General features: G+C 39.4%; 1 protein-coding gene across 1 annotated transcript in view; it reads left to right on the top strand.

Annotated features, from left to right (window-relative positions):
* Positions 1-25,948, top strand: part of SAMD3 (sterile alpha motif domain containing 3) — a 44,697-nt gene extending 18,749 nt beyond the window's left edge. Inside the window, exons 7-11 of the mRNA XM_040238887.1 lie at positions 2,597-2,764; positions 20,802-21,002; positions 24,502-24,673; positions 25,175-25,257; positions 25,472-25,948. Coding sequence (XP_040094821.1) covers positions 2,597-2,764; positions 20,802-21,002; positions 24,502-24,673; positions 25,175-25,257; positions 25,472-25,756 — 909 coding nt within the window. The 3' untranslated portion in view covers positions 25,757-25,948. The remainder of the gene's footprint in view (positions 1-2,596; positions 2,765-20,801; positions 21,003-24,501; positions 24,674-25,174; positions 25,258-25,471) is intronic.
* Positions 25,949-27,230: the final 1,282 nt, after the last annotated feature.

The following is a 27,230-nucleotide window of genomic DNA, read 5'->3' as shown; positions in this document are numbered from 1 at the left end:
ATTAAGGTTCACTCTTGGCATTGTGCGGTCTATGAGTGTTTAGACAGATGTATCCATGATTATTGTATCATATATAGTATTTTCACTGTCCTAAAAATCCTCTGTGCTCCACCTGTTCATCCTTCCCCAGCTTCCTCCTTGGTCTTCTTTCTCTCTCTATGTTATCCTCTAGAAAGAGGATCAGAATATCTCTGTCAAAGCTATCTGGAAGCTCATGTTTAACCGTGCGTCTCTAGGAAGGATCTTCAAGAGATGCCATACTAGAAAGAGAAGCTGTGACTGTACCTACATCCATGCTTTCACATCACTAGAGTGGTTCTTGCCTTTCTGTTTAGACCCAAGCAGAAGTTGTATAGTTTTGAGGTCTTAACCCACAGCCTCACCTGATTCTCTCACAGCTCTGCTGTTCTGAAAAAAAAAAGACCCTGGTGGTATTCTGGGGCAGCAGTTCTCAACTCTGGCTGCACATCAGGGTCCCCAGAGATGCTGATTTAGTTGATCTGAAGAAGAAAGCTTTGCATCTTTAAAAGGACCCCAGATGATTCTAATGTGCAACCAGTGTTGAGAAACACTGTTCTAGAGGTTTCGGTATAAGCTTTGCTCTCTGGATCTGCAAGTCCCTTGGCTTTAAAAGTCGGGGATCTCCATTGCCTAACACTGTAAACATACTTAACTCTACTGAACAGTACACTTAAAAAAGTCAAGGTGGTTCAAAAAATTTGAGTGCCTTGTGACACTGGAACTGTCTGACTTAAGGGACAATTGTGGAGAATTATAGCTTTTATACCTAAAGTTATAATGCCTATTAGTTCTTATATCTCTAGGTGACATGCATACATTGGTAGTTGTATCTAAATAAGATGTATGTCATTTGTACTTTATTTTCACAGACATCTGTGAGAAAAATTTTTTGCTGTACTTTCTTGAAGATGTGGAATTTAAGCAATCAGTTCCAATCTGAATAACAAATAATAAATGTCACTATCTGTGAACATAACATTTAAGGCCTCAGTTTTCTTTCTTCCCGCCCATGCTTTGCTTTTTTCTTTCTTTCTCTCTTTCTTTCTTGGAAAAAGTTCATTATATATGGATAGAATCATAGAATTTTCTGAGTGGGAGAGGGCCTTAAAGATTATTTTTCACCACCCAGACTCAGAAAAGACATATCTAGAACCAGTAACTTTGAAGTCAGACTGGTATTCAGCTACCCTTGGTTCTAGTATGATATCCTTTCTAAAATATTCTGTTGTGTACAAAAACACACTATGAAACATGTATACTATCATGTAAGAAACGAATCGCTAGTCTAGGTTTGATACAGGATACAGGATGCTTGGGGCTGGTGCACTGGGGTGACCCAGAGAGATGATATTGGTGGGGTGATGGGGCGGGGGCAGTGTTCAGGGTTGGGAACTCATGTACACCTGTGGTGGATTCAAGTCAATGTATGGCAAAACCAATACAGTATTGTAAAGTAAAAAAATAAAAGTAAAAAAAAAAAAAGTAAGCCAAATTTTCTCAAACAAACAAACAAACAAACAAACCTGGGGTCCTAGTATTGATAATTACTCGACATGACATGAATTCCTTCTATACTTAAGATATAATACTTGCCAAAAATTAGTGTTACTGTTTATAGAGTTAGTTGTATTTTAAAGAAAGAATCAAAATTTGCTGTTTCAATAAGTTATACTTTCATGGGGCTCAAAAGCTATAAAAGGATATAAATGGAAACACCTCCCTTCCACCTCTATCCACCAATCATCCAATTTTCCTTCCCAGAAGTAACCAGTATTATTAAAGTTTCCTCCCAGAGAATCTTTGCATATATATAAGCAAATACATATCTATCTAATTACATTTTGACCTTTAGTTTTGTGGTTATCAAACGAGACAAACAGAAAGTTATGAATAATGCTTACTTTGATCTTGTGTGCTTTTTACCCACATCTTTTCCCAGTGATGTTAACTAAAGATGGTTCACTGTTAAGAGAACTGCAAAACTGCTTAGCACATTCTGGTCCAGGTTTGTACACATACAGTGAAAGGGGAGACTTTGGGGCATGGTAGGTGTTTACTCACACTCTCCCCACAAGTGTATGTGATGTTGTGTTTCTAATGTAACAGTGGAAGATGTAGAAAATTTCTCAGAATATTAATGTAAGAGAGAGAGCACACAAGCGAGGAAGCATTTGGTTGTTTTTAGGACTAGTTTTATTCTTAACTTTTAAAAATTTAAATATAATTGATTTATAATACAGTATTAGTTTTAGGTATACAGCAAAATGATTTGATTATATATATGTGTTATATATATATAATTTTTCCAGATTATTTTCTATTATAGATTGTTACAAGCTTTTGATAGTCACAATTTTTTATTTCAAAAAATTTCAAATCTACAACAGAAGTTGAAAGACTGTTACAGTGAACACCCATACACCTTTTAACTAGATCAAGATTTCTCAGTCTGGCCAGTATTTGTGATGGGAAGATATTTTCAAGCCCAAAGGTGATAGACAACAATTTTATTGTTTATATAGGTTTATTCAAACCTCTTTGAATATTAACTGCCCTGTTTTATAATTTTACACAGTTTTTATGGAAACGAGCTCTCAAAGATCGCTTTAAATATGTTCGAAGACCCATAGAAGATGATGAACAAGTGATGAGAAATAAGTGTAAATTTGGACACCGAAGAGGCCAGACAAGGAAATCTCTTGCTGATATAAGATTTAATGAAATTAAAACTGTCCAGATAAAAGTAAGATTGAATCTTTAATTGTTCTGACAACTTATTGGTTGACTGATTAAGGAATAACAAATACTAAAATAAAGCAAAACAAAATATCCTTTTGAAAATTTAACATGTGGGTCAGAAAACAAGAAAATCTGTTTTGCTTTTGTAAATGAGAATACTTCCAGAAGAGGGTTTCCAAAAACCTGAGCAGAGGGTTTATTGAACATCTCAAGTTTATTCTTTCACAATCTTCAAAAGACTTGGAGAAACTCTTAAGTTCTGGATCTTTGAATAGTTTCTTTACCTCTCATCCTAAAATGTGTCCTATGTTCTCACTGTTCTTATTACTACAGAAAGTTTTTAGTACTCATATTGCAGGGGTCAAGTAGCCTCTGGTTTCAAGGTTTGGGGAGGAAGATAATCCACACACATGGGTATAAAACGCCACAGTGTTCTTGCTTTGTACAGAGGCGGCCGAGAGGAACTTCAGGCCAAGGGCCCCTGGCAGGGTCTGGATATTCCCTGCTCTACAGTGGGTTTGCTGTACCATAATGTTGATGTGGGTCCTAATTACCTGAGGTTCTATAGCTATTATCTACTTCATGGCCCCCAGATGCTCTCAGAAACAAAAAAGTCCCCTGCTAATAAAATAGACTGAGCTCCTTAGGAAGGATGTCCTAACTATCAAGTTCAAGAAGCTAAATCTCATGTCCCCTGAAATACTATTTTTCCCTCAATCCAATACGAATGAGTGGGCTTCCCTGGTGGCTCAGTGGTGAAGAATCCACCTACAGTGCAGTTTTGATCCTTGGGTCGGCAGATCTCTTGGAGGAAAGCATGGCAACCCACTCCAGGAATCTTGCCTGGAGAATCCCATGGACAGAGAAGCCTGGTGGGCTACAGTCTACAGGGTCGCAAAGAGCCAGACATGACTGAAGCAACGTAGTGCTCACACAGCACAACATGAATATGTAAATCTAACTTTTCACTATAAGCACACTTATGCTAGTGAGTGTACTCGGTGTAAATATTCTGTTTTCTTTTTCAGCTAGTGTAGTTATTTAATATTAATAGAGCAGCCTATCAGATTATCTCAATTTTATTGTCACTATTTATAAGTCCCAGGGGACGGGAGTATTTTTTTAAACATATTTTGTAAACTATTCATTCTATCATTATACATAAGAAAAATTTTAGATCAAGATGTATTTTTAAATATCTTATTATGTAACTTTCAAAGTGTTTTCAAAATGACAGTCCAGTTAAGGTAATACAATTTTATATCTGCTCTTTGATGAAAAAACAAGACAGATGAAAGGTACATAAATTAAAAGATATGATTTTATAGAAACTTCAACTGCAATATTCCAATTTTAAACTAAAATCATAAGATAGAATTAGATTTGTTTAAAAATATGTTTTATATTCTTAAAGAGCCACTTTGTAAACGAACATAATTACATTATGCTTAAGTATTCTCAAAATATGTGATTTTCCTCATACTACAAATGGAGTTCCTTTATAAATGAATTAATATTTTACAAATTCAGTTTTATTTCTTTCCCTCTGATGCATGTTCCACCAAAATTCACTGGAGTGGGATGAACAGTAAAATTGGAAAAGCAGTCATTGTCCCCAGCAAGGGTAAGCCCATGGGGTCAGAGGTCACCCTGACAGACACAGGCTAAATGGCAGCTCCTCTCTTGTGTTGAGCCATCATTGACCCAGCCTGTACAGTCATCTTTCTATTCTTTCTCAGAACCACCTCAGTTCATCATATAAGTGTGCCCTTTGTGGTTCCTATCTTGGAGTCTCCTAGACATGCCTGCATCTTAAATTGAATCCTACTAAAGCCCATGCAGGGGGTCTTTGCTACAAAAAGAAGAGGGATTGAATGTACCAAGATGAGTTAAGTTGCAACAGAATTTAGTTTTGACCTTCCTGCTAGCTGGGGCAAAAAGGGGTCATTGTTAGCACTTGAAGAGGCAACAACATTTTTCCTTCCAAGCAAATCTAATTGGTAAGAATTTACTTTTCTCCCTCTTACAAATGGAGCTACACATTGCTGTTTCTTTAAACACTGTCATGTTTCTGTTTATGACCTAATGTTCTAAAAAGCCAAATGCTTCAAAGGATGGAAAAAAGTTTACACTAGAATATTACAGAAACAATGTATTTCTGTATTTTGTACCCTCCATAGTGACTAAGCAAATGGAAAACCACTAAGAAGAGTGGAGGGACAAGTTCAGTGAATACACCACTTATCTCATGGGATTTTAGACTTCAGATGAGTTGCCTAAATTATTTCCAGTCTGCATTTGGAATTTCTTATAGCTCTTTTTAAATGTCTTTATGATTTCTGAAGATTAAAGATGGTTGGATTAAGATATACTTTGGCAACAGCATTTCCATAATATAGAAAAAAAAGTTACCCTTTGTGCTAGACAGATGGGAAATGCTGATGTGGGCAACAAGCCAGGAGGTAGGCCATCCCCTCAAGGGCAGGGAAGTGGGTTTCGCTAAACTGGAGAAAAGTTTTGGGAATAAGTAAGGAAGGAGCAGAGTTTTTCACTTGTTCTGTTTCTGTTGTTTATCGTCGGTGGTCAGAAGGAATTTATCAAAATATTGGTGGTAGATGCCTCAGTGAAGGACAGCGCATTTCTCACTCCTGTCGTGTGGGCTTCTGAAGATGACTAAGCAGCTGCAGAATTTGTCTGAGGTCACAGATCTTTTGTCCGCACCCCTCCTCCTCATCTCTGAGGTCAGCGTGGCACTGCCTAAACTGTGCTTTGCGTGTGTGTGTGTGCGTGTGCAAGCACGTGCACATGCACATATTCTCAGTCATGTCCAGCTCTTTGAAACTCCATGAACTGTAGCTTGCCAGGCTCCTCTGTCCATGGGATTCTCCAGATAAGAATACTGGAGTGGGTTTCCAGTCCCTCCTCTAGGGTATCTCCCAACCCTCAGATCCAACACATCTCTTGCATCTCCTGCACTGGCAGGCAGATTGTTTACCAGATAAGCCACTGGGGAAGCCCCTATAAAACCCAAAGCTTCAGCAGCATCAAGCATCCACCCGTGAGTCTTAAAAATGCCTGGGTTCCTTACATTCTGCTACTAAAAGGAATTATAACCATGGCACGCAGAGCTATACTTGTCAGAATCCCAGGCTATGTTTCTAGATCAATCCTCTATGTTTCTAGATCACTGGATTTGAATGTGATGTTTAAAAATCTTTTGCCAACCTCACGACCCCGTGTCACTGCTTGTTGTACATTCAATCAAATGCAGCATAAGCAACACTCTTTCTTAGGCATCTGAGTTTTAGCTTTAGGTCCAAGCAACTTGTAGCCCTGTGAATTGATAAATCTGTTTCACTTGTTTAATTGCCTTTTATTATACTTTTTAGAGTACTTATAAACAGAGACACAAGTAGATTCTCAAAACAGTAGAATTAACTGAGCAATATATTTTTTTATTTAAGTATAGTTGATTTAGGGCTTCCTTGATAGCTCAGTTGGTAGAGAATCCACCTGCAATGCAGGAGACCCTGCCTGGTTCAGTTCCTGGGTCAGGAAGATCTGCTGGAGAAGGGATAGGCTACCCACTCCAGTATTCTTGGGCTCCCTTGTGGCTCATCTGGTAAAGAATCTGTGTGCAATGCAGGAGACCTGGGTTCGATCCCTGGGTTGGGAAGATCTACTGGAAAAGGGAAAGGCTACTCACTCCAGTATTCTGGCCTAGAGAATTCCATGGACTGTACAGCCCATGGGGTTACAAAGAGTCAGACACAACTAAGCAACTTTCACTTTCATAGTTGATTTACAATGTTTCAGGTTTTAGCAGTGATTCACAGATTCCTTTCCATTATAGTTGTTACAAGTTATTGACTATAGTTCCCTGTGTATATAGTAGGTCCTTAGTTGTTGTGCATTTTATATACAGTAGTATGTATATGTTAATCTTAAACTCCTAATTTATCCCTCCTTTACCCCTTTGCCCCTTTGATAACCTTGAGTTTGTTTGCTATGTTTATGAGTCTATTTCTGTCTGTTTTAGCTGAGTAATTACTTAAGTTGCTGACAATATTATCCTGTTTAAATGATGAAGACACGTTGGTATTAAAGCTTATAGGAATTGTATGTATGCAGTGTAGTAGACGGAGAAGGCAATGGCACCCCACTCCAGTGTTCTTGTCTGGAGAATCCCAGGGACAGAGGAGCCTGGTGGGCTGCTGTCTATGGGTCGCACAGAGTTGGGCATGACTGACGTGACTTAGCAGCAGCAACAGCAGCAGTGTAGTGGAATTAACTCTGTACTGTATTATTTTCTTGTGGAAAACCTGAGGTGTTAAAGTCGAGTGACTCAAACTCTCACCTCATGAACCATTCTCATCATTGTTCTGTGCAAGGCCTCTCTGTGGTTCTATTCATTTCTTTTTGTGCTCATTCATTTTTTTAAGTATGAGAGTCCTCTTATTTTTAATTTTAATTTTATTTTTTGTTATTCTATGTGGCTTGTGGGATCTTAGTTCCCCAACCAGTGATGAACGTGGGCCCTCCGCAGTGAGCACACGGAGTTCTAATCACTGGACCACCAAGGAATTCCCATGTGCTCACTCTTCTATGCCCTTTTCCCCACCTCTGCTCTTGGGCAGCCCTTCTAATGTGCTTCATCTGTATCTTTTTGTTTGTGAGGTGTTCTAAAATGTGTACTATCATTTTGGGTTTATATATATTTGACTCAATGTAGATGATATGCTGGGCTTCCCAAGTGGTGCAGTAGTAAAGAACCTGCCTGCCAATGCAGGAGATACAAGAGATGGGGATTCAGTCCCTGGATGGGGAAGTTCCCCTGGAGGAGGAAATGGCAATCCACTCCAGTATTCTTGCCTGAAAGATTCCATGGACAGAGGAGCCTGATGGGCTATAGTCCCTGGGGTCGCAGAGAATCAGACATGACTGAGAATACACACAAATGCCATTCTATACCTCATTTGTATTTCACTTTTTCATTGGCACTTTTAAGTCTCATTTATGTTACCATGTGTATTTCTACCCCATGTTTGTAGCAATTTTTACAAGCCCTTGCTTCAAGCCCCTTCCTTCCCACAATGAATGGTACTAGAGAGAATACCATTATACCTGGCTGGTTATGGATGAAGCTGGTCTGTTATTTCTTTGGCTTGTCCACCAGAAGTGGAACTGATGGGACCGGCATGGGTACTTAAGTTGACTAATTGCTTTCTAGAATGATTTTGTTAGTCTCAGTCCCATAGTACTGCATATCTTGATCTTCCTGCCAGTGCTTGGCGTTAACCAGCCTCGTGAGTTTTGCCAAGACTAATAGGTATGAACTGTAATCTCAGTCCTGTGATTTGCATTTCCCTGGATAACTGATGAGTCTGAGCATCTCTCCATGTGTTTGTTAGAGTTTTGCATTCCTTCTTGTAGAAAATTACCTCTTTAGTTTCATTGCCCCATTTGTAATGGGTTGGCATCTTTTTTCTTCTTAATTTGTAGGAAGTGGTACTTCCCATACTCTAAGTCACAAAGATATTCTACTCTTTCTTTTATTAAGTTTATAGTTTGCACTTTCATGATTAGATCTTTAAGTCATCTGGAGTCTATTTTTGTATATGGCATTAGGTAAGGATCTCCATAGAATTATTGCTCTTACAACCAATTATTTTTTTCTCTGGCTTATGGTGGCAATTTAATTGTATGTTAACTTCCCCCAAAAAGACTTCAGTGTGTTCTGGGCACTCACTCTTATTCCATTGGTCTATCAGTCTATTCTTAATGCCATTGCCATAATTCATTTGATTACTTAATGTTTATTACTTAGTATCACTTAGCACTTAGTGTATAGACATTTCTGGGGCAGGTCACTCCCATTTTCTGGAATATGGAGAAAGACAGTGGTTCCTTTTCTCAAGAACTTGTCCCTGGGACTCCTTTGTAGCACTTGACTTCTTACAGAGAACTAGAGCCTGGGCTAGGCGTACTGAGGTGGGAGGGCAAGTGGATGTAGGACCAAAGGAAGGTTTTGAGAATCTGCCAGAGCAAGGACACTAGGATAAGTTCTGTCTTGCTCCATGAAGAGCCTGCTGTGACAAGAGGAAGACGGTGTATGGAGGAATCCTGCATTTCACATTGAGACAGCCTGATGCCCATCCTTTCCTGGGAATCTCTTCATCCAGAGGATTCATTGGTGGTCCTCTTGGGTTTCTGCCAAATGCCTCATTTGAAACATCAGGATCTAAATATACTTTTGAAATGCTTTTTTGGCTAAAGTACACACATTTTCTTTTCTTAAATTATTGAGATTTCTTACAGCCAGTAAAGCCTTCAACTTATTACCATAAACTTGTTACTCATGGGATATAAGCTGACTTTGATAATAGTCATTGCTTCCTTCAAGATTTTCTGAAAAAACTTGGCTTGAATCTTTCATGTGTCCAGTTCTTCATATCTGCACCTGATATTTTCATCTACTTTGAAAAGATTCTCCTCTGTCTTTATGGAGTAAATGAACTCTGAACTGCATATCTGATGAAAATTTATTTTGGTTTCTTGAAGCAGTACAGGAAGGACTTTGAATTTCCCACAAAGGCTTTTTCTTTTCTATTTTTTTTTTTTTCCTAGTTGCAATGACCTTCTCTCAGTTTGGAAGCTATTAATGTGATCTTTAAATGCACAGATTATTTTATCTTTATCAGCTAATTTAATCTATACTTTAATTTTTTTAGAATTTTAAGTAAGTTAATCCTATCTGTTTCTTCAAAAGTCCTTTTGATTATATTTTCTTGGAGGTTTTCATTTTATGCATGATTTTTGTTCATGCTAAGTCACTTCAGTCTGTTCAACTCTGTATGACCCTATGGACTGTAGCCTGCCAGGCTCCTCTGTCCATTGGATTTTCTAGCCAAGAGTACTGGAGTGGGTTGCCATTCCCTCCTCCAGGGGGTCTTCTGACCCAGGGACTGAACCTGCATCTCTTATGTCTCCTGCATTGTCAGGCAGATTCTTTACCACTCTTGCCCCCCAAGAAGCCCTTACCCATCTCCAAATTCCTACAATCCCTATTGTCTTCTCCAGGGATAACAGTCACTCTAGTCTTCCAACTGCTTGTTTATCACATGCTTAGTGGTTCTATTCACAATTGAAAGTGACATTAAAATCTCTAACTACTATTACTGTCTCTTGCTTCCTTCTGTCAGTTTTTGCCACATGACATTTGGGCTGTTGTTAAGTGTGTGTAAGTTGATAATTGTTATATCTTCTTAATGGATTGGCCCTCTTCCCATTATAAAATATCCTCCTTTGTCTCTAGGAACAATTTTTGTGTTGTTTATTTTGTCTCATATTAGTATAGCTATTCTTTCTCTCTTTTGGTTACTGCTAGCATAATATATCTTTCCCCATCTTTTTACCTTCAACCTACTTATGACTTTGAATCTAAAGTATGTCTCTAGTAGACAGTATATAGTTGGATACTTTTTTTTAGATCCATTCTGTCAATTACCTAATATGATTACTGATAAGGTAGGAATTATGTCTACTATTTGTTTTCTATTAATATATGTCATCTCTTCTTTCTTTATCCCCTATCCCTCAATTACTGCCTTCCTTATGTTAAACTAGATATTTTCTAGTATACCAATGTAATTCCCCTTTTTGTTCTCTTAGTAAATAAACATTTTTAGTTCTTTCTTTAGTGGTTGCCCTGGAGATTACAACTAATACCTTGATTTATAATAATCTAGTTTGGATTCATACCCTTTTAATTGTAATAGCATATAAAAACTTTGCCCCTGTATAACAATACTCTTCTTCCCTTTTGTGCTGTTAATTAAATTTTATACATTGTATCTCCCTCAACACAGAATTTATAACTATTGTTTCATGCAGTTGTTACAACCAACAAGATGGGAGAGTTACATCCAGAAAAGTGATTTAAACCCTCTATTGTGTTTACCTATGTCGTGACCTTTACCAGTGCTCTATTTTTTCATGTTGATTTGAGTTATAGTCCATGTTATTTCATTTTAGCTTGAAAGACCACCTTTAGAATCTCTGGTAGGGCAGATCTGCTAGTGACCAATTCTCTCAATTTTTATTTCTCTGAGAATGTCTTAAATCTCTCCTTTATATCTGAAGGATGTTTTGCTGGATATAGAATTTATATAGGGGATTTTTTTCTGGTTTGAGATTTGGGTGTTCTAGCATTCAGTTCCAGAGAAGGCAATGGCACCCCACTCCAGTACTCTTGCCTGGAAAATCCCATGGATGGAGGAGCCTGAGAGGCTGCGGCCCATGGGGTCCCTAAGAGTCGGACATGACTGAGCAACTTCACTTTCACTTTTCACTTTCATGCATTGGAGAAGGAAATGGCAACCCACTCCAGTGTTCTTGCCTGGAGAATCCCAGGGACGGGGGAGCCTGGTGGGCTGCAGTCCATGGGGTCGCACAGAGTCGGACACGACTGAAGAGAGTTAGCAGCTGCAGCAGCAGCAGCATTCAGTTATCATGGTTTGGGCCATTAATAACAGACGACACTGCCTGAAGTTGGCTAAAATGATAAGGAGAGCTATGGTGTCACATAGTAAGAAACCCAGAGGAAGATGAGTGTGGATATGATTTCTGCTCACCAAGTTACTCAGCTCGGCTCCTCCAGACCACCAGCAGGACTGTTCTTCTCCACTCCCTTGAAGTGAGATGTGGCCATGAGACTGACTCTGACCAGTGAAATGTGAGAAGGAGTGTCAAGAGAGTTGAGGATCCAGTATGCGGTGCTCCGTCTTCTCCCTTTCTTTCGCAGTGGTGACTGACTTTCTAGATGGTAAAGCCAGATTTTTTGGATGAGGAGGATGAAGAGATGGGCCTGTCCCATGAGAGGTAAACTTCTGTTGCGCTAACATCTGGGGGTTGTTAGGTAGAGCAGCAGCATCTTGCCTATCCTGAATAATACCAGCAGCTCTAAGCTCGGGGTGTCAGGCTTTGGATCCACATCTCAGTGATTCTTCTGCTCCTGGCAAGCTTCATCAAGTGATGGAGTTCTAAGGACTTTTCTCAGAGTATGAAAAATACAAAGCTAATATTTTGCCCAATTCTGATTTGCAATATCAAAATATACTGGGAATGTCACAGAAGTTTCCATAGAGAGGTTAATTGGTGCTTTTTAAAAAAAACTTATGCTGTATCTAGGACAGCAACACAAGGATTTAATAGATGATTGTGGAGTGCCCTTGCATACAGAGTCCTCCAAAAATTAGCTAAATAGATAAAGAAGCTAGCTAGCTAACTAACTAACTGCTAGGTGTTAAATTACAAGCACTATACTTATACAGATTCATTGTCTGAGTTGTCTGAGATTTCACTTACCCATGGTGGACTGTGTTCTGAAAATATTAAATGGAAAATTCTAGAAATAAAGAATTCATAAGTTTCAAATTGTGAGAGAAAGACCACATTCACATAAATTTTATTACAGTATATCATTATAATTTTTCTATTTTATTTTTAGTTATTGTTAGTTACCAACTGTGCCTAATTTATAAATTAAATTTTATCATAGGTCTATGTTAAGGGAAAAACAATCTGTACCTAGGGTTCAATACCATCTGCAGTTTCAGGCTTCCTGGGGGGTTCTTTGAACATATCCCCTGCAGATAAGGAGGGGGCTACTGTAATTCATTTCTCTTAAAACATTTTATTTTTCTATTTATTTGGGAATATATGTACCCCATGACTTTGAAAGTCACTAGTAGTTCTCTGTGTTAGCTTTCCTTGGCTTAGAAATCAAATGGATTTAAAAGCTATGAAAAGACTGCTTGGATAGTTAAACGCTAAGGACATCTACTAGGTCCCTTTGAATTTCTTTTAGGGCATTTACTGTTTGCTTCTTGCTGCCCCTGACACATGGTAATTTATTGCATAATATTCTAATCATTTTTATAGCCTTTTCCACAGGTGTTTCTCTCATGCTGCAAAACTGAACAAGATAGCAAAAGTTGAAGAAAAACGTTGACAGTTAATTGCATTCTGGATATAATGCAATTACTGCCATCAGCAGGTGGCACGTTTGCTAATACTGTGAAGGTTTACAAGTGAGATTGTGGCTCAGATCATGAACTCCTTATTGCCAAATTCAGACTTAAATTGAAGAAAGTAGGGAAAATCGCTAGACCATTCAGGTATGACCTAAATCAAATCCCTTATGATTATACAGTGGAAGTGAGAAATAGATTTAAGGGCCTAGATCTGATAGATAGAGTGCCTGATGAACTATGGAATGAGGTTCGTGACATTGTACAGGAGACAGGGATCAAGACCATCCCCATGGAAAAGAAATGCAAAAAGCAAAATGGCTGTCTGGGGAGGCCTTACAAACAGCTGTGAAAAGAAGAGAGGTGAAAAGCAAAGGAGAAAAGGAAAGATATGAGCATCTGAATGCAGAGTTCCAAAGAATAGCAAGAAGAGATAAGAAAGCCTTCTTCAGCAATCAATGCAAAGAAATAGAGGAAAACAACAGAATGGGAAAGACTAGAGATCTCTTCAAGAAAATTAGAGATACCAAGGGAACATTTTATGCAAAGATGGGCTCGATAAAGGACAGAAATGGTATGGACCTAACAGAAGCAGAAGATATTAAGAAGAGGTGGCAAGAATACACAGAAGAACTGTACAAAAAAGATCTTCAAGACCCAGATAATCATGATGATGTGATCACTAATCTAGAGCCAGACATCTTGGAAAGTGAAGTCAAGTGGGCCTTAGAAAGCATCACTATGGACAAAGATAGTGGAGGTGATGGAATTCCAGTTGAGCTGTTTCAAATCCTGAAAGATGATGCTGTGAAAGTGTTACACTCAATATGCCAGCAAACTTGGAAAACCCAGCAGTGGCCACAGGACTGGAAAAGGTTAGTTTTCATTCCAATTCCAAAGAAAGGCAATGCCAAAGAATGCTTGAACTACCATACAATTGCACTCATCTCACATGCTAGTAAGGTAATGCTCAAAATTCTCCAAGCCAGGCTTTAGCAATACATGAACCGTGAAGTCCCTGATGTTCATGCTGGTTTTAGAAAAGGCAGAGGAACCAGAGATCAAATTGCCAACATCCGCTGGATCATGGAAAAAGCAAGAGAGTTCCAGAAAAACATCTATTTCTGCTTTATTGACTATGCCAAAGCCTTTGACTGTGTAGATCACAATGAACTGTGGAAAATTCTGAAAGAGATGGGAATACCAGACCACCTGACCTGCCTCTTGAGAAATCTGTATGCAGGTCAAGAAGCAACAGTTAGAACTGGACCTGGAACAACATACTGGTTGTTGTATACAAATAGGAAAAGGAGTACGTCGAGGCTGTATATTGTCACCCTGCTTATTTAACTTATATGCAGAGTACATCATGAGAAACGCTGGACTGGAAGAAACACAAGCTGGAATCAAGATTGCCGGGAGAAATATCAATAACCTCAGATATGCAGATGACACCACCCTTATGGCAGAAAGTGAAGAGGAGCTAAAAGCCTCTTGATGAAAGTGAAAGAAGAGAGCGAAAAAGTTGGCTTAAAGCTCAACATTCAGAAAACGAAGATCATGGCATCCGGTCCCATCACTTCATGGGAAATAGATGGGGAACAGTGGAAACAGTATCAGACTTTATTTTTCTGGGCTCCAAAATCACTGCAGATGGTGATTGCAGCCATGAAATTAAAAGATGCTTACTCCTTGGAAGAAAAGTTATGACCAACCTAGATAGTATATTCAAAAGCAGAGACATTACTTTGCCAACTAAGGTCCGTCTAGTCAAGGCTATGCTTTTTCCTGTGGTCATGTATGGATGTGAGAGTTGGACTGTGAAGAAGGCTGAGCGCTGAAGAATTGATGCTTTTGAACTGTGGTGTTGGAGAAGACTCTTGAGAGTCCCTTGGACTGCAAGGAGATCCAACCAGTCCATTCTGAAGGAGATCAACCCTGGGATTTCTTTGGAAGGAATGATGTTAAAGCTGAAACTCCAGTACTTCGGACACCTAATGCGAAGAGTTGACTCATTGGAAAAGACTCTGATGCTGGGAGGGATTGGGGGCAGGAGGAGAAGGGGATGACAGAGGATGAGATGGCTGGATGGCATTACGGACTCGATGGACGTGAGTCTGACTGAACTCCGGGAGTTGGTGATGCACAGGGAGGCCTGGCGTGCTGCGATTCATGGGGTCGCAAAGAGTCAGACACAACTGAGGGACTGAACTGAACTGTGCACTTGGAAACATGGGGCAAAGTCAAAGCCCTTTCCCTGCTGACTAAGACACATGACTGTATGTTAAGGAAAAAAACTGCTAAAGTTACACAAGGAAGCATAGTTTTCAAAGTCACTTTGATGACAATAGAAGTAAAAACAGGGATGATTGGAATTTGGTTTGAAGAAAACTCTACCATCTAACATAGCACTCTCCGATAGAAATATAATATGCACCAAAGATATGATGTAACATTTTCTAGTAGTCACATTCAAGAAAAGTGAAACAAAGCAGGTGGAATTATAATATTAAAACTATATTTTACTGAACCCAATATTATCATTTCAGCATGTAATCATTATGAAAATTTGTTAATGAGATGTTTTATACTCTTTTTTTGCATACTAAGTCTTTGAAATCCAGTGTTTCCAGCACATGTATTAATTTGGTCTAGCCACAATTCAAGCACTCTATAGCCACATGTGGCCAGTGACTCTAGAGTGGGCAACGACCTTAGAGGAATTAAAGAGTTAAACGACACTCTCCAGTATACACCATAGTTAGCAGGAAGCATGACCGGTTACTTATGTCAAACCCTTGTTGCATTTCTGGGGTAAATCCAAGCTAGTTTTTCCTTGTTCCTAATATGTGCAACTTTGTCCAGAAATGAGATTGACCTGTAATTATCTTCTCTCATACAGTTCTTTCAGGTTTAGGAATCACAGCTGCTTCATACAGGCCTTCGTAGAATGGACTGGAATACTTCATAGAATTCTTTTTTTTCTTTGACTCCTTGAAAGAATTTATGTAAATTTGGTACATGCTCTGTTTTGAAAGTTTAGCAAAATTTAACTGTGAAACCTTCAGGTCTTGGTATTTTCTTTGTGGAAAGACTTTTATTTTCTAACTAAATTTATATAAGGTTGCAGGAATTTCTTTTCGACCTGCTGGTATGTTACATTTTTTTCTAGAAATTTGTTCACTTGTTCTATGTCTTGCTAATCATCGTATGTTCACAGATAGTGGATCTACCTGAAACTTTCCTAATATACTTGTAAAAGTCCTAATTTTTCCCATCTTTTATAGGTAACATCTGGTCACATTCTAGTCAGATGACAGTATGTCAACTTGTTGATTCAGTGTAGTTCAGCCAAGTGTCCTCTCAACTAATTTTTTGAGAAAGAGTTTTTTTGTTGTCTCCTCAAAGCCTGTTGATTGCCTTAGGGTTTTGTTTGTTTGTTTGTTTTTCTGGCTGAGCTGTGAGGCTTGCAGGATCATATTTCCCCAATCAGAGATTAAACTTTGGGCCTCAACAGTGAAAGAGTCCTCACCACTGGACTACCAGGGAATTCCCTGATTGCCTTAGATTTTTGTTGTTGTTATTATTTATTTTTTAATTGAAGGATAATTGCTTTACAGAATTTTGTTTTCTGTCAAATCTCAACATGAATCAGCCATAGGTATACATATATCCACTCCCTTTTGAACCTCCCTCCCATCTCCCTCCCCATCCCACCCCTCTAGGTTGATACAGAGCCCCTGTTTGAGTTTCCTGAGCCATACAGCAAATTCCCATTGGCTATCTATTTTATATATTGGTAATGTAAGTTTCCATGTTACTCTTTCCATACATCTCACCCTCTCCTCCCCTCTCCCCATGTCCATAAGTCTATTCTCTATACCTGTTTCTCCATTATTGCCCTGTAAATAAATTCTTCAGTACCATTTTTCTTGATTCCATATATATGCATTAGAATACAATATTTATCCTTCTCTTTCTGATTTACTTCACTCTGTATAATAGGTTCTAGTTTCATCTGCCTCATTTGAACTGACGCAAATGCATTCCTTTCTATGACTGTGTAATATTCCATTATGTATATGTACCACAACTTCTTGATCCATTCATCTGTCGATGGACATCTAGATTGCTTCCATGTTCTAGCTATTGCAAATAGTGCTGCAATGAACAATGGGATACATGTGTCTTTTTCAATTTTGGTTTCCTCAGGGTATGTGCCTAGGAGTGGGATTGCTGGATCATATGGTGGTTTTATTCCTAGCTTTTTAAGGAATCTCTATACCGTCTCCCATAGTGGCTGTATCAATTTACATTCCCACCAACAGTGCAAGAGCGTTGCCTTTTCTCCACATCCTCTCCAGCACTTATTGTTTGTAGACTTTTTGATGATGGCCATTCTGACTGGTGTGAGGTGATATCTAATTGTAGTTTGGGTTTGCATTTTTCTAATAATGAGCAATGTTGAGCATCTTTTCATGTGTTTTTTACCCATCTGTATGTCTTCTTTGGAGAAATGTCTGTTTAGGTACTTTTCCCACTTTTTGATTGGGTTGTTTGTTTTTTTGGTATGGAGTGGTATGAGCTGCTTATATATTTTGGAGATTAATTCTTTGTCAGTTGTTTCATTTGCTATGATTTTCTCCCCTTCTGAGGGTTGTCTTTTCACCTTGCTTATAGTTTCCTTTGCTGTGCAAAAGCTTTTAAGTTTAATCAGGTCCCACTTGTTTACTTTGTTTTTATTTCCATTACTCCAGGAGGTGGGTCATAGAGGATCTTTTTGATTTACGTCATCTAGTGTTCTGCCTATGTTTTCCTCTAAGAGTTTTATAGTTTCTGGTCTTACATTTAGGGTTTTATCCATTTTGAGTTTATCTTTATGTATGGTGTCATTCTTTTACATGTTGCTCTCCAGTTTTCCCAGCACCATTTATTGAAGAGGCTGTCTTTACCCCAGTGTATATTCTTGCCTCCTTTGTCAAAAATAAGGTACCCATAGGTGCATGGGTTTATTTATGGGCTTTCTACCTTGTTCCATTGGTCTATATTTCTGTTTTTGTGCCAGTACCATACTGTCTTGATGACTATAAAATAAGCAAAATCAAAACAGTCCAATAAAGTACAGTAGATTGACTCAGCAAACAAAGGAAATCAAAAATTATATCTACCAGTTAAGAACAACACTAACTAAAGCACAAACTGGAAAATAAAACTAAACCAAGGTGCCAACTGGGGAATGAAGCAATGAAAACAAAACTAACAAATATGTTGAGAGGAAAGGAAAGGAAGAAAAGAAAAAGAATGGATATGCAAAGTTAAATAAAGATAGATGAAGAAGATTTATATACATTAAAGATTAATTGCAAAGGGGAAAAGAACAGTAGGAAAAGCAAACAAAGGAATAAATGTAGAAAAAATAATAATAGGCTTAAAAATTAAAATTAAAAAAAGAGAGAGAGAAAAGGAAAACACAAGAACTGCAAAAGCCCAATACAGAAGCAGAGGTTTATAACAACAGTAAAAAATGTGACTGAGGGAAAAAAAAACAACAATCAAGAGCTTAATTAGATTTTATAGTGCCAATAAAATCAACAACTACAACAGAGCAAGGGGGCAAAGGGGAAAAAAAGACAAAAGTAAAAAAAAATCCAAAAGAGTCTACAGAACCTGTCAAAACATAAGAATAGTAAATGTTTTTCTTGAGTCACTGCTGTCAGAGTGCTTTTCCTCGCTGGGAGTCACAGTCTACCTCACCTCCCTAGGATGCCTTCCAACTCTGTGCTGGTTTCTGCACCTGCTGTGGGGCAGCTCGGATTCTAATTTGTCCTACTCTTGTGTGTCCTTACCTTCAATGTCCACAGCTATTAGAACCAGTGCATTTTCTTTTGTGGGAGCTCTCAATGTCCTTTTATGTATTCCATAGATACAGAGGCTGCCTATTTGATCATGTGGATTTAATCTGCAGCTTGTACAGCTAGTGGGAAGGTTTGGGGCCTTCTTCCTTAGCCACACTGCCCCTGGGTTTCAATTGTGGTTTTATTTCCACCTCTGCATGTGAGTGGTCCACTAGGGTTTGCTCCTGAGGCTGCCCTGGAGGACTTGGGTCTGTCCCAGTGAGGCCCAGGTATGGAAGTGGTTCTGCTGCTTGGGTTGCATGGATTCTGGCCACACCAGGTACTCAGCAGAGTTGGCGGTTAGGGAAGCAGGAAATATAGTGCTCTAGAAGGGCATGGCAATCAGTATTGGCCAATACACTCCAGTATTCTTGCCTGGAGAACCCTCCTGACAGAGAAGCCTGGCAGCTCACAGTCCACAGGGCTGCAAAGAGTTGGACACGACTGGAGTAACCCTGCGTGTATAGACGCAAAACATTTTTTGCCTATGGCAGCTCTGACCCAGTGAGGGTTGACGGTGAAGGCGGCGCAAGTGCTTGGCCTGTGGGGATCCTGGTGGTGCCAAGTGGGCAGGGACATGGACTGTCTCCACCGCAGGAGTTACGGCCCTATCAGAGTCTTTTTCAAGCCTCTTGTAGCTGGTGATCAGAAGGCCTCTTTGGCCAGTTATTTTTCTTGAGCTCCTCCTGTTCAGGTACTGAGAGGGCTCCCTTGCCTGGGGTCCTTCTCTGTTGTGCCACACATCAGGTACATAGAGGGGTCCCCCAGGCTTTGGTCCTATGCTGTAGATCGGCGCATCAGGCTCTTACAGGGCACCCTGGGTGGGGTCCTACTCTGTTGTTCAGTGTGTCAGGCGTTTGATGGGCCAGCCTGTCTCTTGTTCAGCTGGTGTGAGGGGAGAGAGAGGCTATGGTGATGGCTCCACCCCTACACGTGACTCAGCAGTCTCGCCTTGCTTCCATGGCTGCCTTGCTTTCCTCCACAGGCATTTCCCACCACAATCTCCTCCCTTCCCTCCCCTCGATCTGTCTCTCCACAGTCAACAGCAGCCCTTGCCCTGGGATTGCTCCACAATCCCTAAACTCCAGCTCCCAGCTGCTGCACCTTCCAGGGGACCTGCATCCCTGTCCGGGGTATGTATGCCTGCAGCAAGGACTGTCTGATTCTCATCCCATTTAGGCTGCCACAGATCAGCTGTTTCACTCTCAGCCTTAAATGTTTCTCCTCTGACTCAGACAATTGCCCGGATGTGGGGATCAGACCCCTGCTTCAGTTCCTCCACCCACTGAGGGCAGGTCCATCCTAGAAACAATCCTGTCTTTCCCCCTAGTTCCTTTGTCCTGCCAAGTTTCGTGTGGGTCTACATATTCTTTTCCGCTGCTCAGGTACTCCCGTCTGCTCTCAGCTGGTGTTCTGCATCCACTTCTGTGTCTGAAGTTGTATTCCTGATGTATCCGTGGAGAGAGATGTACTACACGTCCACCTATTCCTCTGCCATCTTGTTCCTCCTGCCTTAGTTTTTTTTTTTTTTTTTTTGCTTTAGATTTTTAATGAGAATATGTGGGGTAACTTTTAGCCACCCCACCTGATCCAAGGTACCCAAATGTATAGGGAATATAATTGACTACTTCATGATTTAGTATCACAATATACCCACTGTATTTGTTTTGAATTTGGATTATATGGCATGGTATTATAACTCCAAATAGGCATTTAAAAAGGAAGAATACAAACAATAACAAAACATTCATTAAAAACCTTTTTATCTCTTAATATTTTGCCTTCTAAAATTTAAATGCATAAGAATAAATGACATTCTTGTTACATGTTAAACTTCTGGATAATCTAGATATCCATGTAAAAGGGTGTGTACGAAATGAATAGCTCTTAAATCTGTCAAGAGAACAAATTATAACTCCATAGTTGGTAATTAACTATTTGATTTGTTCACAGCATCAAAGATTTGTTCACAGCATTTGTTAGTCAAGGTCAAACATAATGCTACGTACGAGGGCATTACTGAGTGTGTAACAACAGCTCATAATTCAAGTCTTCATGGAGTGTTAAACTGCCACCTGAAACATGGAACATATGATCTTTTGAAAATATTTTGCAGGAGGAAGCTGTTTGTTTAGATTCTGAGGTAGATGAACATATTAACTGGTTCCAGCAAGAATATGTGAAAACAGAAAAGGACTGGAGAGAAATTGATAAGAGGATGAGCCAGACTTTGGAAATAAGAAGAAAGTTGATTGGCAGCAGGACACCTCTGAAGGACGTTCTTAAAATGTTTCCTTTCCTGCAGTGCCCTTATCAGGTATCTGAATTTACTTATAATACTCTGATTAGTGTGTCAAATGGACTTTTCTTTCTTCTTGGGGTGGTAACAGGACTGTGTAGCAAGATGATGGGTGTGAATCTCAGTAGAAATGTGTGGGGTCCAAAGGGCTACGATGAGGAGCACTTGGTAAGAATTTCTGGAATCATTCTGATAACACGCACTGGCTGTCATCAGATTTGAAGAGTCGCCAAGTGGTGCCCCAAGGCACCACCCCCCTGCTTTGGGGGACTTTGACAGTGGGAAACATTTCCCCTTTGCACGAATTGAGACAATCAAGATAGTTTATTAGGGTGCTGTTATCCTGCAGCATTACTCACAATCTATTTCCTTTATCATCCCAAATTATTCCATAAAGTGAAAGTGAAAGTCATTCAGTCGTGTCCGACTCTTTGTGATCCCATGGACTGTAGCCTGCCAGGCTCCTCTGTCCATGGATTCTCCAGGCAAGAGTACTGGAGTGGGTAGCCATTCCCTTCTCCAAGGGATCTTCCCAATCCAGGGATTGAACCCAGTTCTCCCACCTTGCAGATAGATTCTTTAAGTGGTCTTAAAATATATGAAGTTTAAATCAAACATCCTTCCATTTAGTTTATTTAAGATGGCTATTAAAGGTCCCATTATAATTTTACTGTAATTTTGGCTGTAGTATATGATGAAAGAGTCATCAGAGTTTTATCTGAGAATGCATTTCATGAAGGAATGCTATGGGTGCAAGAAACCAAATGAAATGAAAAGTTTTACAGGCTTTTCTTCTCTTCACCACCCTCCACCAAAAACAAAGCTGAAATAAGAATTTGTCCACATTTTTTATTTTAATAATAATGTCAATAGGGAACATCTGAATGTTTATTACATGGCACACATGTTCTTAGTGCTTTACATGGATTATTTTAGTTAATTAATTTTCAGCAACCTACCTTATTTATCGCTTGATTCTCTTTCAGTTGCTAGGAAAAGCAATATCTGGTAGCCTCTAACTGTATGTAGAGGCTGAAGAGTATGACAGATTGACACATGTATAAAATATACTTTTAAAGCAAAAATTGTTAAACCAATAGTCTAAAATGTTAAAAAGTGAAAGTGAAAGCCACTCAATCATGTCTGATTCTTTGTGACCTTATGGACTATACAGACCATGGAATTCTCCAGGTCAGGATACTGAAATGGGTAGCCTTTCCCTTCTCCAGGGGATCTTCCCAACCCAGGGATTGAACCCAGGTCTCCTGCATTGCAGACGAATTCTTTACCAGCTGAGCCACAAGGGAAGCCCAAGAATGGGTAGCCTGTCCTTTCTCTGGTGGATCTTCCTGACCCAGGGATTGAACCAGGATCTCCTGCATTGTAGGCAGATTCTTTACCAATTAAGCTAAGCATGTTCTAAACATTGTGGTAGTTCCCAAAGTACATAGCAGCGTACTGTGTGTGAAATACAAGTGAAATACCTATCTTTTTAAATGCTAAATGAGTCAGTAGATGGTTGATTGAGGCAAGAGTCATTGGTGAATGCTAAATCTTGCAGATGAAAATTACAGTAGGAACAAGATATTTACATCAGCTCAAGGGATTGCCCCATAAAATATATTCAATTATATTTTAATTAATAATTATTATATATATATATGAATTAACCTGGAAGATTCCATTTTAACCGAGCGATGTTACTATCTTCAATAATGGGACCAATGACCATCCTCCTGATGGAGAAGTGCCAGCATTCTTGCTAAAAAATATGTAAATCATGAAGAAACATCATATGAACCTGGAATGAGGGGGTGTTCTCCCAAGTAATTGGCTTCTACTTTTCAAATATGGTAAGGAATTTAAGGAAAACCGAGATGCTGTTTCAGACTAAAAGAGACCAAAGAAACATACCTGAATCTCACGTGTTGCTAGATTAAATCTGAGATTTGTAAAGAGCATGACTGCAAAAATTGGAATGTTTAAACAGGGTCTGTGGATTAGATTTTCCTGATTTTGACAGTTATGCTGTGCTTATGTAGGATGCTGCTAAGTCACTTCAGTCGTGTCCGACTCTGTGCGACCCCATAGATGTCAGCCCACCAGGCTCCACCATCCCTAGGATTCTCCAGGCAAGAACACTGGAGTGGGTTGCCATTTCCTTCTCCAATGCATGAAAGTGAAAAGTGAAAGTGAAGTCGCTCAGTCGTGTCCGACTCATGGACTGCAGCCTCTCAGGCTCCTCCATCCATGGGATTTTCCAGGCAAGAGTACTGGAGGATAGTGTCCTTGTATTTCTTAAGTACAAGGAATAATAATATGCAATGAAGAATTAAGGGTTAAGAAGGCATCCTGTCTACAGCTTATTTTCAAATCAGTCAGAAATGTTAGCCTTGGGCGAAGTTGCATGAAGGCCATTTGTGACCTCTGTTTACTCTTTCTGCAACTTTAATGTCAACCTGAAATTTTTTTTAAAAAAAAAAGTTAAAGAAATTCCTAGGTTCTGCACCCAAGAAAGTGGACTCTCTACCCTCCTTGTGTTTCACTTTACATCTCCCTGCTGTCTGAGAGAGTTTCTTTTTAGGCTATTAATACAGATTAGTGCCCACTGAAGGTTGCCTGATAACAGAGTTGCTATGCCTTTATGAGGATGTGCATTCCAGTTTTCTGACAACTTTCAGACCTAATCTTTCGGCAATTTATGATCCACCAAAACATTCAAGAAGCAATGAGACCCAGTGGGTAATATATAACTGTTTTTTATAGAATTTTAGGGAAAGTGATGACTACATAATTCCTTTTAGTGTGGGTGATGAAGAGTTTTATAGTTACTCTGTCAAAAAAAAAATATATATTGGGAGGGAGTGGTGGTGGAATTCTCCCAAGAGAAGAATTTAGGCAGTAGCAGGAAAAAGTTATTCTGAGTAAAGAGGTTTCCATACAGGTTAACTGGTTTTGCTTTCATCTCATAGTTGAATCTCATACATTTAGATTGTTTTTCATCCTTTATTTCTATCTGATGTTCAGTGTCTCTAAAGCTCTTTTCCCTTTAGGATAATAGGGTTAGGGATTTTTTTCAAGGTTTGCTTCCTAAAATCGGATAGATTTCTTCTTGTGCCTCTTCCTGGAGTGCCAAAATAACAACGTAGTAAAGAAGTGTAAGATCCTAGAATCTCAGCTGGGTAACACAGACAGCCAAAATATTCATTGCATTCATTGTGGAGGGATTTCTTTTTTGTTTGCTCTTTCCCCCAATTATTTTGTTACCCTCATTTGCTTGAGTCTGTATCCAGATTTAGTTCTGCAAGCTGTTTGTCATGCCCACTCTTTATCTTTTTCTGTTCACTTCAGGCTTCCACTCTTTGCTCCTCCTCTGTCTTAAGTCTACTTCTCCACTAAAACTAATCAAATATCTAGTATATAAACTAGCCTTCAAAGCTTACTGTAATTCTACAGAGCAATTTAATTCCTTGCAGTCCACAGGTTAGCTTCTCTTGTAATCTTTTTCTTTTTTCAGCTCTTCAGAGAATTCCAACTTCTTACAAGAACAGATATTTATAAGAAAATAAGGCACATTTTGGAATCCTATTCAGAAAATATACTGGCTTCTCTTTCTTTGGTGGACAACCCAATCAATATTGCATTGCAAGAAAAGATGAAACAGCATACAGATGAAGACATGTTGAAACGTTAGTAAACCTGGGGGATAGGGTGATCTGGTCTCAGTTACCTGTATAATTCAGGGTAATTAGGAAAGCTATATTTTGTAGAATTTAGTGAAAAAATCTGTGAGGAAGAAAAAATAATTTCTTAAGTAGAAGGAGCTTAAGAATAGATTTTAAAAGTACACATGATATTTTAATATTATATTTAGGAAACTAGTAACCTGTTAATTTCATATAGAAGGTAATTTACAGACCACAGGTTAAGTACAATGAAATCATTCTGGCAGATGGACAGAGTACAGAAATCTTACCTCCTCTTGGCTGTGACATGGAGGGCAGAACAGGAGATCTTGAATGTTTACAAGGGGATGTTGTTTAAAAAAAAAAAAATACTAGGGGAACTAAGATCTAAGAAAGCTAATTTGTTCTTTAGAAGGTAAGTAACAGCAACAAAAAACCCACACATTTTAATACTGGCTTTACTTACAACATTTACTTGGACTGTAAGTATGTTTGCTTTGACAGATATGAAGATGACAGCCACTTGTTTACTCCTACCAGATGTTTTTGGGGAGGATTCCAGCCTTTTTGTCATTGTGAATGACAAGGTATGCAGTATGTCAGTGATCACTGGTTCGATATTTAATACAATATATTGAAGCAGGATGGTGGCCTATTTTACAGTTATGTTTTGTCATATTTACAAATACGCTAAATTGTAACAAGTGCGTTTATTGTAGTATCATGGTTAAATTGAGGCACATTGTGTTATTGAGCTATTTTACATACCACGGGGTAGTGACTGTAATCTTTTTTATTCAGGTGCAAGTGTCCACGCCTGTGTTAGAAGTTAAGAACCCTTTCAACATGGATGTCTGTGAATTTTCTTTGTATTTAGAAAAAGAGAGACTCACAAAGGTGGATGACTGTATTACGGCCTTGGCTGCTCTCATAGCTTCTTTCCATGTGTTTGGGATTGAGTGTCCAAGAAGACTGTCTCAAACCCTCAACTTCCTAGAGACACTGATTTTTGATGTGCACAGTCCATACTCTCCTTCTATGAAAGAAAAGGAAGAGGAAGTAGGATTTCAACATCCAGTCACTTAACAGCATGCCAAATATTTAAGCAGAGTGGATCTCTGGGGTGGCTGAAACTATTAACCATTGTTTTGATTTAGTAAAGGTAGGTATTAATATTAGAAAAATCATCTTGTCACTGAGATTCAAATGAATACTAATGCCTTCTACCTTTACACTTTGACACAAATTCTTTATTGAAATTCTGTAATAAAATATGACGTAAAGAGCTGTTTATTTCGAGTTTTAAGAAATTCCAATCCAAGTTAACACTTTCAAGGGGGCATTAGTTTTTAAAAGACACTATGCTTCACATTTTCTTAAAATCCTTCATATTAGGGTATGACTAGGCAATATGTCCACTTTTGAAAGACTTAATACCTAGGAGTGCCGAAGAATTGATGCTTTTGAACTGTGGAGCTGGAGAAGACTCTTGAGAGTCCCTTGGACTGCAAGGAGAGCCAACCAGTCAATCCTAAAGGAGATCAGTCCCGAATATTCATTGGAAGTGCTGATGCTGAAGCTGAAGCTCCAATACTTAAGCCACCTAACAACGAAGAGCCAACTCATTGGAAAAGACCCTGATGCTAGGAAAGACTGAAGGCTGGAGGAGAAGGGAATGACATGAGATGGTTGGATCGCATCACTGACTCAATGGACATGAGTTTGAGTGAACTCCGGGAGTTGGTGATGGACAGGGAAGCCTAGCGTGCTGCCATCCATGGGGTCACAAAGAATCAGACACGACTGAGTGACTGAACTGAACTGAATGCCCAGGAGCGGCACATTTGTGGCCTTGTGGTTCTGTCCATTTGATTTGAGCATTGTTTGGAAACATTTTGAACTTGAGCATTTTAAGATGTACAGGTGGTGCTAGTGGTAAACCCCGCCCCACCCTGCCGATGCAGGAGACATAGCTAAGAGACAAAGGTTCAATTCCTGGGTCAGGAAGATCCCCTGGAGAAGGGAATGGCAACCCACTCCAGTATTTTTGCCTGGAGAATCCCCACGGACAGAGGAGCCTGGTGGGCTACGGTCTACAGGGTTGCTGAGTCGGTCACTAGTGAACGGATTTAGCACAGCACACAACTCCCCAGTTTCTCTTTTTGCCTGCTGAGCTGCCCTGCAGGGTGTTTAGGTTTCCTTCCATCCTATCTGTTAAGAACTGTGGCTGTTCCTGAGGTCTCCTCACTGCTGGATGGTTTCGCTGGCACAGGCTTCGATCATCGGTGACCCGTATTTCTCTTCCTCTGGTCCCTCCCTTGAGATACAGTGATATGGCTGGTTCTTGTCTCCCCACAAGGTTTCTGGTTTTTCCTCGTTTTGACCTCCAGTGTTCTCATATGCTTTGGTTGCCCCATGGGCTAGTTTGGATCTGTAATAAGAACCTGGTTTTTCACTCCCAGAGCCCCAGCTTACAGTTTCCAAGTTAGGCCCTTCCTAGATCCGCTCTCCAGTCTCTCTCAGGAGCCCTAGTCCTGTGCGTCATCCAGCCCAGAGTCCT

This window comes from Oryx dammah, unplaced genomic scaffold (assembly GCF_014754425.2).
Source record: "Oryx dammah isolate SB20612 unplaced genomic scaffold, SCBI_Odam_1.1 HiC_scaffold_4, whole genome shotgun sequence".
Classification (NCBI taxonomy): domain Eukaryota; kingdom Metazoa; phylum Chordata; class Mammalia; order Artiodactyla; family Bovidae; genus Oryx; species Oryx dammah.
Note: the sequence above shows the minus strand (reverse complement) of the source record. Positions and strands in the feature narration are given on the sequence as shown.